We start from the raw sequence: 14,165 nt of genomic DNA on the forward strand, positions 1-14,165 counted from the left end.
CATCAGTGAAATGACAATTTCATTCATGAAAGCATTGTTTATATAAATTTACAAGTGATAAAATGTTCATTATCATCAAGTCCATTTTTTATCATTTAATAATGGATTGTTCCATGAGTAGCAATCTGAAGTGAAAAACCATAATAATTTTTTGGTTTTTCCCTTCTTTTCTCTTTGGGTTCGGCCCTTAACAAACTTGAATTAATAAACTGACATGACCGACGACATGTCTTTAACAATCATCAGCCAAGTCCTTTAAGATCTCTTCATCAGCAGAATTCTTCAACAGAGCAGCAACTTTTTCAACCTACAAAACCAGAATCGAACCAGAGATGACAGTTAGTTCACAATGATCTCCTTTCCTTAGTTTAAATAATTTGCATCTAGAATGATGGAGTACAATTCAATTCTCTATGGTCATTCAATCCGAAAAAGAGAGGGAGTGACAGAAAATAATGTCTTTATCACATTCTTCAGTGCCGCCCGTCTGAATACATTATACACAGTCACGACTATGTATAAAGGATTGCAAGTTTTCCTATAAATAGAAGGCCGCTGGTTCAATCCTGCTTGTAACCTTAGACCATTAGTGTCTACCCCTCCAATTCCCAAAAAAAAAAAAAAGCATTGAGATTGAAATGGAGGTCTTGTAGGTGAGAAATTGAGTACCTCAGCATCCCAGTTGGTCTGGAATAAAATAGTACCGACTGTTGCTGTTTGAAGAACAAGGCCAATGATCAAACCCCAAAAAAGACCCTAAAACATAACAAGCCAAAAAAGCATGTTGTGTTATCATCATCAAGCAGGCAGCTTAAAAGCTAATCACAAGTATGAAATACTCTTAAGCGTTCAAACTTACTGCAACTCCTAAACTGGTTTTAAAGTTAAGAACATATGACAATGGGAGGCCAATAAGATAATAAGAAGCTACGTTCACCCAAGCCACTAGAGTTTGCCGTCCGCTTCCAATTGCCTGGCCTGGCATACTCAAGAAAACATTAGTTATAAGAAACTAAACTAAGAACCACACAAAATCTTTATGTGTTTGATTGTATGTATTACAAGAAAGGGCAATTGGGTTATGGTGGTTAATTACCAACGAGGACGAAGTGATAGCCAAGGATGACAAAATAGAGGGCAACAAGAGGAAACAAACTGGACGTGACTTCAGTAATGTCAGAATCAGTAGCATAAAGCTTGATTAGTCCAACCCGAAATATCAGAAATATTACAGAGATTGTGAAGGAGGTGAGAACGCTGATTCCATTACATACAGCCACTGAGAGTTTTGCTACCCTTGGATTACGTGCCCCAAGTTCATTGCCTACACGAACACTGCAAACACAAATCACATTTCAATTGTTTATTGTGAATCTACTAGCTCATCTTTTATGTTGAATTTTATAAAAATCAAATAACTATACATACGCAATCAAATAGTTAGAATTTTTCTATACTGAGCCTTAAGTTTTCAGTTATTATCAATTCCAAATTCCATGAAAGTGGTCTTAAATCATGTGAATTAGGTGAAATTGATTATTGAAAACGGAATCAAAATAAAATAAATCTTACATCATTATATTATAGGTTTTTATAAGATGAGTTTCTCAAGAAATCTACTGTTGGATTGAAAGTTGCCATCAATATTTCATACTCGAAAGAAATCAAACTTACAAAAAAATTTACTTCTGTCAAGGACCTTGGTCCTTTTTCAAAATTCGCAGTCCCGTCAAAATAGCAGAAATGAAGCATACAAGTTCAAATAAAGTGTAAACTATTTGACTGCATGAATTGTTATCAAGTTATTCCCCAAAAACAAAAAAGTATGAAAGACCAACATAGGATCACTTGTCAATAAAATGTTGGAAAATGTGTGTATAAGGTTGAACACCGATATCAATTGATCCATATACACGCACAAACCTGGAGGCCACTAACATGCCACCGGCAAAGGTTGAGTACCAGTTCATGTAGTTGAGACTGAAAGGATCAAAATTTCACATTGTGAGGAATTCTATTCCATTAGAGGCATAAAGCTTATGCTAAAGAGATACAAAAAAATTGAATGAAAAAAAATATCGCTTACCAAATGGAAAGAGAGTCCACTAAGGTGGTAGAGTTGGCAAGCATCTGTGATATGAGATTCACTACAAGAGGATACCATACGTCCGAACTGCAACCAGTTGACAAATGTTTCTTTAGGATCACCAAGCAAGAGATTTTAAACAAAACTAGATCATGCGCTGTATTTTGCAGTCTAAAACAAGCTCATTCACTAGGATATGTGTCCAGAAGAAAGACCAACAGGGAAATTTTTGTTCAAACTCCAAATACATTGTATACAGGAAACAATTCAAAACAGATTTTTCTTCATAGACCACCAAAAACAAACAATACTTAATCCTAAATCATTTCCAACATCAGAGTTAATTAAATATTCAAAAGAGACCTCAGTAAATTTGAGTTTCCATACCAGTCTTTAATTACTGTTACACCATATAAACAAACATTTTATTTTTCACGCCAGTATTTTCCTAGTTCCTATGGTAGACATGAAAGCATGTTAGAGGTGGGTTTTCATTATAAAGTGTGCCTGGCTTGCATCCCTACATGGTTTGTTTAGTCTACTCTGCCTTTTCTTTCACCGAATGAGTCTATTTGAAAATCTTCCATAAAGACTGGGCTTGACACATACCAAAGCATGGCAGCAGAAGAAATAGTGAGCATGAAATAAGGCCAGAGTCCTTTCAACTTGAAGGCTTTAATAGAAAAACCTGTCCAAGTTTCCGTGCAAGAGGGACTCAGAATAATGTAGAGTCCTGTGACAAGCACATTCACCCACCAAGAAAAGCTTAAAGTAAGAGCAGCCCCCAAAAGGCCGAAGCCTAGAAAAGAAACCACTAGCCATGTGACAAGCACATGCAAGAGAAAAACTCCAACTGATGTGCATGCCATTACGTTCACTCTGTTCTGTGCCACGAGGAACCCCTGCATAGGGAAGTACAGTGCATATGCATAGAGCTGAGGAGCTGATCCACGGCCGAAAACTTGTCCATACTCCAAAATGGCATTGCTCTCAAATCTTCCAATGAAGCTGAGAAGTGGGCCACAATACCAAAATGGGGGAGTTAGAAGAATAGCTGCCACTAACTGCAATATAATTGATCTCTGGCATATGATGCCCATTACTGCATATTTTTTGGCCCCATATGCTTGTCCACACAGAGTTTGTACTGCGGTGGCCATTCCTACCTGCTTAAATATATTTTAGCTAGAGGTTGTACATAGAATTGGTCATTCTATGTTACCCATAATAAGGCATGTTTATGGGTAATAATTAACAGAAGTTTAAATCACAAATCAGCTCATTTTCAGTAGACTGAACAACAGCATGAAATTACATCTGCTAAAATACATTTTGTTAACTAGTTCAGGATTATTTGATAAAAGAACATAGGAGAAACAAGGCCAGAATATAACCATAAACCTCACATTTCAACCAGGGGATCATCCCCAAAGATCTGTGGAGGAGGGACTTATCCATGCAGGAGCCACCTCTCGTTTATCTTTCTTTGCCCCACAATAGATTCTCTGATACGGGAGAGAATCCGGTCTTTAAATTTCATAACATATAACTTCATCATTTCTTAAATCCTGTTTTTTTGGGGTCACCTGTCCATATTTTCACTATGATATAACCTGATAAGAAACAAATCCTAAGGAAACATATCGAAGGTTCTAGCCAATTTTAAAGCAAAAGACTTCAAATGAATTCTAGAATACATACCATGAGTCCATAAGAAAGACCTTGAAGTCCCAGACAAGCAAGAGAGGCACCAGCAAACTGTGAGTCACCCAAATGGCCAACGAAAATTAGGGTGATAAAAGTTAGCATATAGTTGAATACACCATAAATTGCAGCAGGCCATGATAGAAGCCAAATCAGCTTTGCCTCCCATGCAACAACCCTGCTCCACCATTTCACGGTAACCAGCTGCTTCTCTCCATTTCCCAGTAAGTCCTCAACCTCTGCTGAAGTGTAATGGGAAATCCAGGCATCATCATAAACCCTATTATTGGGAAATAGCAAAGGTTGACTTTCCTGAAGATAGCTCATTATTTCGATCCTGCAGTGACTTCTGCTTCTGGTTTTGGTCATTTTTGTAGAAACGAAGGACAGACATTATAATATTTTATCTGAAAAATATGCAGAGACAAATGAGTACATTTATTTATACGATCAACCAACTACGAAAGATACGTAAAATAAAGACAATTATTGCTTGATCATTCTTTTCTTTTTTGACCTGAATTATTGGTTCGCTGAGAAAAAGAAATTCCACTCGTGGTTCAGAGAAATATTAAGATACGTGTAATGCAACACATGACTCTTAGAAAATATAAGACCTCGTTTGATTTTTATTTTGATTCTAAATATAAAATCACAATTCATTTTATCCCTCATATTTATGTATTTTTTTTCAATATAATCCTTCTTCTAATAATAATGGTAGTTTTACCCAGCACACTTGATTGGCAAGGATATTTTAAAAAAGACAATACATGTTTATTACAAATAATTAACTTAATTTGTTTTTTTAATATCTTCAAATTAATCAATCGGAGACAGTATTAATTTAGCAGCGGGGATACGTGTCCTCCCCACTACCTGTTCAAATCACAACACGTTAGCTTCCATGCATCTTCAATGGCCATCCAGATTCGGCGAGCGCTTTCGAAGGGTTCCCGATCACTCGAGCAACCAGCACCTAAACCAGCGGCTAGAGAACAAAGCTGGAGGAAACAATCAAAGATTACACACATTCTGTGGTATCAATGGAAGATATTAATGAATATGTTGGCTTCAAAGACTTTGATATGAAGAAATATTTGTACGATGGAGGGAAGAAGACAGAGATGCGACACGAAGTGGGAGGGAGTGGGTAGTACCCACTGGGCACTGGGTCCACACACTACACAGTGCCGGCAAAACTTGGCTGCTTCTACACGGTGGAGCAGATCACATCAGGAAAGATCCTTTGGATTATTTATTTATTTATTGACTTTTGTCAAACAAATCTGGGTTAAAAAATTCAAAACAATAACCTTGATTACCTATTTTTTTATGTTGGTTATTATTTCAAAATATCTCCGCGACAAGATCCTGTTTCGTCATTGCCATTTTTTTTAATACAGTAATTTGTATTACGTCCTCTACAATTTTTCATGAACAACACTTTCTAAGAATTATAGACATGTTAACGTCATATTTAAACGCGAGATCTCATCCAAACGTGATAAATAAGGTTATCATTGGAAACTAATCCAACTCTAACTTGATCTTCAAATAAAAAATTATGGAAATTTGAAATTCTACTAAAGGGGTGTTTGGCAAGATGGAAAAGTGCTTTTCAAAAGGATTTTTTTGCAAAATAAAACAAATTTCTTTACATATTTACTTCGTATACAAAAAAACACTTTTAAAATTATAGTTTGGCTTCTATTCAAACACCCTCTAAATAAAAAATAATCTCATAACCCATAAGTCTAAACTTAATCCAAATCATTGATTTAAAATATAATATAAATTATAATAAAAATCCCATGGAAAATCATCTTGACATTAATTATGTTTTATGTTATCCAATCTGATAAGCAAGCACCAATGTGTTGACTTTTCAATTAAAATAACTTTCAGCAGGAATAATACCGATAGTGCTGAAGTTGAACAAATAATTTAGACTGTGGATGTATGGATGTTAACCCCTGTTTCCTATTTGGTTGGAGGGGTAAAAGGGGAGAGGGAAGAAAAAGATTCTAATAAATTCAATTGTTTAACAAACAAATAAGTGATGTTAAAAATTTTTAATAAAGAAGATATTTAACTTCTGATATCATTTTTTTATTTTAAAAAATTAACGTTTTTAAAATCCCTCATCTTTCTTTTCTCTTTCATTCCTCATTTTTACAAGTCTAGGTTTAATGGAATGCATTTTTTTCCAGCCAATGTGACCAGTATGATAATTAACAAGTTTTGATACAGAAAATGACACTATATTCATATTGCTTATTTGTTCTAAAACTTTTTAATATAATAATTACATTGACTTTTGATCAACCTATAATATACTACTTTTGATCCTAATTATAAGAGCTAGTTGACTAATTTAAGGAGATTAAAAAAATAAGTTAAGTTAGTTATTTGTAATAAATAAGTATTGTCTTTTCTAAAATATCTTTACTAATCAAGTTTATTGGCTAGAACTATCATTATTAGAAGGACTATTTTAAAAAAAATACATAAATATGAAAGAAAAAATGAATTGGAGTCTTATAATTAAGATCAAAATAAAAGTGAAACGAGATCTTATATTAAGAACTAGAAGTAGTATTAAATAAAAATCAACTACAAGCCGGCTCATTTTCCTCTCCGTGATGGCTCCTCTACCAAAATACTGTAGAACAGTAGTAGCTCAATTTTGGGCTGCGTGCATTTTTTTTTCTTTCAAATTTTGCTCATAGCATGTTTTCCAGATACTTCTATAAGAGTGCCAAGAAGTCAGAAGTTACAAGATTTGAAATTCCATTCTCTCTCTCATTTCAAAATCTGCAAGATCTATTTTTTCTTATGCTTTTTTGACTTTTCCTTTCTAAGTTATATCAAATATTTTAAAATATAATAATCAAATAAAAAATGATATTAAAAATATCAATGATGGTATAAATATAAAAAGTAAATATAAAATTACTAGATATATATATTTAAATGGGAGGATGCCAAAAAAAGAAACCTGGAAATTGCAAGCTCCAAATCAGGTTTGGTAACATAATGTTATTTGGTATTGACAAGTCTAAATTTGTAAATGATAACAAATTTTTGTTGACATTTCTTGTTTGGTATTTACAAAATTTCAGTTTTTTTTTGTCATTGTCTCTATTTAAATGTTGCACTGGTTTTAAAAATAAAAATTAAAACATGCAGAAATCACTTGAATTTTAATGCAATTAAAAAATTAATATTTAAATCTTTCAATTTTCATAATAACTTTTATCTTTAAAAATATAAAAATATTATAATATACATATTTTGACTTAGTAATATAAATATTTTTACTTACCTTTATAATGTAGTAAATTTTTCAGATTCTTTAAATTTGTAAATCTTTTAGATTTGAGTCAATTTTTACAGATAGATAATAATTTTGTCTTACAGTTAATTTAATATTTTTTTTCCAAAACTAACATTAAAATCAAGATCTTAAAAACCGAGTTGATCTCTAGTTTTTGTAAAAGCATTTGTATTTTGACTGCCACACGCTCTCTCTTCTCGATAAGTCCTGTATTTTTTTCCCTCTACCTCCATTTTTTGTTTCGTGTTTCACCTTTTCTTCGCTGCAGGATGTTTGGAAGTATTCAAAAATACTTTTTAAAAATGATTTTTTATAAAATAATACAAACTTCTTTGTATATTTATTTGTGCACAGTAACAACATTTCATCCAAACACTCCTGGTTCTTCTCTTAGCAAGTCCTCACAGATTGTCACCGGCTATGGACTCCTGCACTTCTTCTGCTTGGTAAATCGTCTTCTTTTTTCTTTTTTCTCTCCATTCTTGACTTTGTACTCTCTCTTTCACATGTTTCCCATTGTTTTTCCCCACTCCTCTTTTTTCCCCCTCTCTTCCTCAGTTTCCTAGGTGAATCGTTCTTTCTCCTTTGCTTACAAACTCGCTGTAGGAGCTTGAGTTCGCAGTCTCTGATGCCGGCAATCGGTGGGTGAGGGTAGTGATGGATATTGGTCGGACACTCTCATATAACAGCAAGGAGTGTTTTCTAGAGCAGAACTTGCCGGTAAATCCAATCCTTCTTCATCATTTCACTTTTCAACATATACTCTTCAAGTATACCTCATAGTTTTATTTTGCCTTTTGTTTTAATGTAATTTGCTTCCCATCCTTGCTATGGTGCATGGTTCTTGAATTAGGCCCTTTAGTGTTTTGTTGGAATTTGTTGAGTTGTTCTAAACATCAAAATCAAACTCACCCCTTGCAAGTTATAAGGATTTCGGGATTGAATTTGGATTTTGAATTCATTGGTGCAAATTATCTAGATATGAGATTTCGTACTCAATGGAGTCTGTGGTTTATCTATTTAATAAATTGTTTTAATGAGCAGTATGATTTGAGGTGGTATGTCTATGTCAGAGACCCAAGAGTCACCAAGTTCAGGGCTCATTTGTGGAAGTTTTTTGCTTTTTTTTGTGAGCCATTATTGTTCTCTTGTATTCTGGACATTTTTGTCTTGTTTTGGCCTAATGTTAGTTTGCAATTAAGGTCCCCTATGTGAAGTCTAGAATGGAACTGGCAGGATCAGTGCTACTTGAGGAAATCGATTTGTTGGGGGTGGAGATGGAAGAATTTCAAAGTTTTCAGTAAATATGATGACACAATATCCTTAGTACATGGAACAATTAGAGGTGGAAATAGGCCAGGCGGCCTGTCAGGGGCCTGTGGCCTGGCCTGGCCTCTTTAAGTATAAGAACAGGCTCAGGCCTGTCAAAAGGCCTGTTTACCTTATCAGGCCAGGCTTAGGCCTGATAATAAGCCTCTTAGGCCTGTCAGGCGGCCTGAGCCTGTTTTTTTTTTTTAGGCTAAATATGTAAATTGACAGGGGCTCAAATTTAACCTAGGTCACTCCCATTTAACTATTCCTAATTTCTTATTCGGCTCTGCCATTCGCTTCTTCCCTTCCTCGCTTCTCAAGTCGGCACTCTGCAAAAGGCGAACAGCAAAGAGCATTCGGCGCACAAGCTCAGTCACAGCGGCACATTCAGGTACCCAGTAGCCAGTCGCACACCAGCACACACTTCCCTTCTTCCCTTCTTCTTCCATTTTGTTCTTTGCTTGATCGGTTCTGGAATCTGTAGATTGTACATTTGGAGCTGATGCTCTACATTTTCGATTCCATCATTCTCCAAGCCGTAGCTGTTTGCTGTAGATTGTAGATTTGTAGTTGATGCTCTGCCTGTTGATTCTTTGATTTCTTGAACTTACTTGAACTTCATTAGCGCCTTGAGTTGATAGGGTTATCTAGATCTGGGATATTATGCAATGATTCAACGCGACTTTCACCACAGGAAAAAGGTAGAAATCTTGCGACACTTAACCATTGAATCCGCATCATATATATATTTATATGTTTTCCCCTCCTCGCATTCGTCGGAACATATACAACAGAGTAAAATAGAATCTCTCTAATTGAGTAAACACGAGAAGTGTTCAAAAGAGAATGGTTAGCAAATCTAAATGATCCATATATTTGATTTGATCGAGTCAAATTATATGTGTGCATATGGTTGGGATTTAAATATCTTTAATTATTGAAAAAGAAGGGTGCCAGGAAATAAGAAGGTTATAATTAATTAGAGTATGGAAGTAAATGAAAATGTAGATAATATTTGATGAGAAGTAGAATTGCAATGCAAACGGTTAAGTAAAAAAGAGAGTTATACTTGAAATCAAACAAGAGGGAAGTGGAGGAAGATGGAGAATGTAGAATGGTAACTAGGGGAGTAAGGGTGGATGGGAGAAGATTGAAGGGCAAGGAGGTAGTGGCCTTGTGATGTGAATGATCCTTTGAAAATAAGAAGTTGCAAGTTTAATTCTAGTTCTAATTTTATGCCATTAGTATTACTACGCTGATCTAATTTCTTTCTTGAAAAAAAGGAGGAAAGTCAGCAACGTAGCGTGGAGGGTGGGTAAAATAAGAGCAAACCAACAAATAAATGACGATGACCACGCTCATTGCTTAATTATTAAGTATGGTTTGAAGAGCAAATGAAAGGTACAAATTTTGAATTTTAAAAATAATACCATTTCTTATATTTACTAGTTATTAAATTTTGTTATGATCTAATACATATTTGATTTCTTCTTTTTAGGTGTTTGAACAACAAGAAGAAATTGTGTTGAAGATTTAATACTTTGCGGTTTAATGATTTGTTGTAATTGTAGCAACTAGCAAGAACAAATTGTGTTAATTTGATAATTTCACATTTTTTGTTTGTATTTTAGATAATTTGGATGAGTTATTATAATTTTGAATTAATTTATATGTGTCTGAAATTGGTTTAAAAAAAAAACAGGCTTCTTAACAGGCCACAGGCCAGGCTAGGCTTGCTTACAGGCCAGGCTCAGGCCGAATAAAAAGCCTTTCACAGGCCACAGGCTAGGCTCAGGCCAACAGGCTTGATCACAGGCCTAGCCTGTTAAGGGTGAAGCCTGGCCTGGCCTGGCCTGTTTCCACCCCTATATACAATCAAGGAGACCGAAGGGCCTTAACATTTTAACTACTTTCATGCTTCATACTTTTGGATCTCCTTTTTCTTCTTTGTTCTTGAGACCTATTTGAAAAGGAGCAATAGACTCAATGCTTCAATCACCTAAACTCCATTCCAATATAAAGGAAACAATGCCTTTGCCTGAGTTTGGACATAAACATTTACTCAAGGAGGCAACTTAGGAAATTCTAGTAGAAGTGTGTCTGTCCATGTATTTATGGTTGACTCCAGGGAGCAACGTCACAATATGCCCCTGCAACACCGGCATTGCAGGAACATCCAAAACTCATTCCTCTTAAAAAGTATAGGGTAGGCTTCTTTAACATAAATATACTTAGAGGGTGTTTAGATAGAAACCAAACTATGGTTTCAAGTACTTTTATGGATTACGAAGTAAATATGTGGAGGAGGTTATCTCGTTTTGTGGAAAAGTGTTTATGAAACCACGGTTTTGAGAATGCCAAACACCCTCTTATTATTTTTAACATAAATAATCTGTCCCTAAAACTTAAATAGATATTCATTATCATAATGAGAACCATGAAAAGACATAATGAGAAATTACATTTTTCAGAAAATAAAATTTTGCTGTATTGTTCCTAGGGGTGGAAACAGGCCAGGCCAGGCCAGGCTTCACCCTTAACAGGCTAGGCCTGTGATCAAGCCTGTTGGCCTGAGCCTGGCCTATGGCCTGTGAAAGGCTTTTTATTCGGCCTGAGCCTGGCCTGTAAGCAAGCCTGGCCTGGCCTGTGGCCTGTTAAGAAGCCTGTTTTTTTTTTAAACCAATTTCAGACACATATAAATTAATTCAAAATTATAATAACTCATCCAAATTATCTAAAATACAAACAAAAAATGTGAAATTATCAAATTAACACAATTTGTTCTTGCTAGTTGCTACAATTACAACAAATCATTAAACCGCAAAATATTAAATCTTCAACACAATTTCTTCTTGTTGTTCAAACACCTAAAAAGAAGAAATCAAATATGTATTAGATCATAACAAAATTTAATAACTAGTAAATATAAGAAATGGTATTTTTTAAAATTCAAAATTTGTACCTTTCATTTGCTCTTCAAACCATACTTAATAATTAAGCAATGAGCGTGGTCATCGTCATTTATTTGTTGGTTTGCTCTTATTTTACCCACCCTCCACGCTACGTTGCTGACTTTCCTCCTTTTTTTCAAGAAAGAAATTAGATCAGCGTAGTAATACTAATGGCATAAAATTAGAACTAGAATTAAACTTGCAACTTCTTATTTTCAAAGGATCATTCACATCACAAGGCCACTACCTCCTTGCCCCTTCAATCTTCTCCCATCCACCCTTACTCCCCTAGTTACCATTCTACATTCTCCATCTTCCTCCACTTCCCTCTTGTTTGATTTCAAGTATAACTCTCTTTTTTACTTAACCGTTTGCATTGCAATTCTACTTCTCATCAAATATTATCTACATTTTCATTTACTTCCATACTCTAATTAATTATAACCTTCTTATTTCCTGGCACCCTTCTTTTTCAATAAATTAAAGATATTTAAATCCCAACCATATGCACACATATAATTTGACTCGATCAAATCAAATATATGGATCATTTAGATTTGCTAACCATTCTCTTTTGAACACTTCTCGTGTTTACTCAATTAGAGAGATTCTATTTTACTCTGTTGTATATGTTCCGACGAATGCGAGGAGGGGAAAACATATAAATATATATATGATGCGGATTCAATGGTTAAGTGTCGCAAGATTTCTACCTTTTTCCTGTGGTGAAAGTCGCGTTGAGTCATTGCATAATATCCCAGATCTAGATAACCCTATCAACTCAAGGCGCTAATGAAGTTCAAGTAAGTTCAAGAAATCAAAGAATCAACAGGCAGAGCATCAACTACAAATCTACAATCTACAGCAAACAGCTACGGCTTGGAGAATGATGGAATCGAAAATGTAGAGCATCAGCTCCAAATGTACAATCTACAGATTCCAGAACCGATCAAGCAAAGAACAAAATGGAAGAAGAAGGGAAGAAGGGAAGTGTGTGCTGGTGTGCGACTGGCTACTGGGTACCTGAATGTGCCGCTGTGACTGAGCTTGTGCGCCGAATGCTGTTTGCTGTTCGCCTTTTGCAGAGTGCCGACTTGAGAAGCGAGGAAGGGAAGAAGCGAATGGCAGAGCCGAATAAGAAATTAGGAATAGTTAAATGGGAGTGACCTAGGTTAAATTGAGCCCCTGTCAATTTACATATTTAGCCTAAAAAAAAAAAACAGGCTCAGGCCGCCTGACAGGCCTAAGAGGCTTATTATCAGGCCTAAGCCTGGCCTGATAAGGTAAACAGGCCTTTTGACAGGCTTGAGCCTGTTCTTATACTTAAAGAGGCCAGGCCAGGCCATTTACAGGTCAGGCCACAGGCTCCTGACAGGCCGCCTGGCCTATTTCCACCTCTAATTGTACATAGGCTCATAACGTATCTTCATTTATATTCATATTCAAATCAAGGAACCATGGGCAGCAATCGTAACCACAGTATTGTCTTGAAAGGATCCGTTCAAGATTAATGCAAAAGAAAATCATGTCACATTAAAAACATGAATGTTGTTCAAGTGAGTTTGGAGGCATTTGGCAGGTTGAATTGTGCATGGGGCTTTTGATCATTGGATTCTATTTTGAGTCTGTTTGGAACAGTTTATAATTTATTTTTTAATAATAATTTACAGAATACGAGACAAGTATGTGAGAAAAATTTTATTTTAGCTTACGTAAAACATACTTGTAAGGGATTTCTACTGTTCTGTCAAACTGAGTTTTTATTGGTTTCATGACCTCCTTTTGGGCAACGTCAGTAATAAGTTTTTTTTTAAAAAAAAAGCTTTTACATGTTCTTCAAGAAAAAGTTGTCTCTAGCTTTGTACATAGCACGTTATCCCACGTGCAAGATTAATTTATTTTTTATGAAAATGCAGAAAATTTACAAGCGAATAAATGTTAAGTTTTTACATAAAAATGCAATCTAGAATGTTATCCCAAAACGAGTGTTTGGGCCAAAATTTTGAAAATATCAAGTTTTTTTTTTTAAAAAAAATGGATCATGCACCAATACATAATGATATGACGTTGGAAAAGAGATACTCTTAGCCATTTCTTTGGTTTATCGTTGGCCCAAAAAATGACTTATGAATAAATTAGTATTATTAATTATATTGATTGAAGTAAACTCTTCCCGCACATCACACATGGGAGTATATGCTAGTTTTACAAATATAATTAAATAATTAAAATGTCATTGTATCAGATTTAAAATATCAATATATTTCTTGTCATGTATGATTCAATACTTCAAAGAATTTATTACTCCTCCGGTCTTTAATATAAGATCCATTTAACTAATTTGATTAGATTAAGGAAGTTAGGTAAGTTAGTTAATTATAAGAAATGTGACACGTTTTTCTTAAAATACCATAATCATCTTTTTTAATACCTTATTTTCCTCTTCTGCTTGATTATGGTTGAACAAGTATCCATAGAGGTAATTTAGAAAAAACTCATAAATATGAGAAATGAGTCTTATATTTAGGACTAAAATCAACTCACTAATGGGGTCTTATATTAAGGATAGGAGGAGTAATAAATTTTTTGATATAAACTTTTGAAATTTTCCCTTCTTTGAATTTTTGACTGTGTATAAATTTTGATGCCCCAATAACAGGTGCTCGGCCTTTTCTTGCTTCCTCGAACCTGACAATACACAGCCTTTTCTAGTCAAAACTCAGTGTGCGGTGGCCGGTGGGTTGGAGAGAGTTGAAAAATGAAAATGGGAAAG

The 14,165-nt window shown here is 34.8% G+C and overlaps 1 protein-coding gene across 1 annotated transcript; it reads right to left on the minus strand.

Annotated features, from left to right (window-relative positions):
• LOC114751654 (protein DETOXIFICATION 41-like) lies at nucleotides 1-4,154 on the minus strand. Its single transcript, XM_028940320.1, has 8 exons — nucleotides 3,788-4,154; nucleotides 2,696-3,252; nucleotides 2,087-2,173; nucleotides 1,924-1,980; nucleotides 1,097-1,335; nucleotides 860-978; nucleotides 670-756; nucleotides 1-307 (listed from the first exon to the last, which is right to left on the minus strand). Exons 1-8 carry the CDS (start codon nucleotides 4,115-4,117, stop codon nucleotides 233-235), a joined length of 1,551 nt encoding a protein of 516 aa, XP_028796153.1. The 5' UTR covers nucleotides 4,118-4,154; the 3' UTR covers nucleotides 1-232.
• Nucleotides 4,155-14,165: the final 10,011 nt, after the last annotated feature.

Source organism: Neltuma alba, unplaced genomic scaffold, assembly GCF_004799145.2.
Source record: "Neltuma alba isolate B1F8T4 unplaced genomic scaffold, ASM479914v2 tig00006999_pilon, whole genome shotgun sequence".
NCBI classification, from domain to species: domain Eukaryota; kingdom Viridiplantae; phylum Streptophyta; class Magnoliopsida; order Fabales; family Fabaceae; genus Neltuma; species Neltuma alba.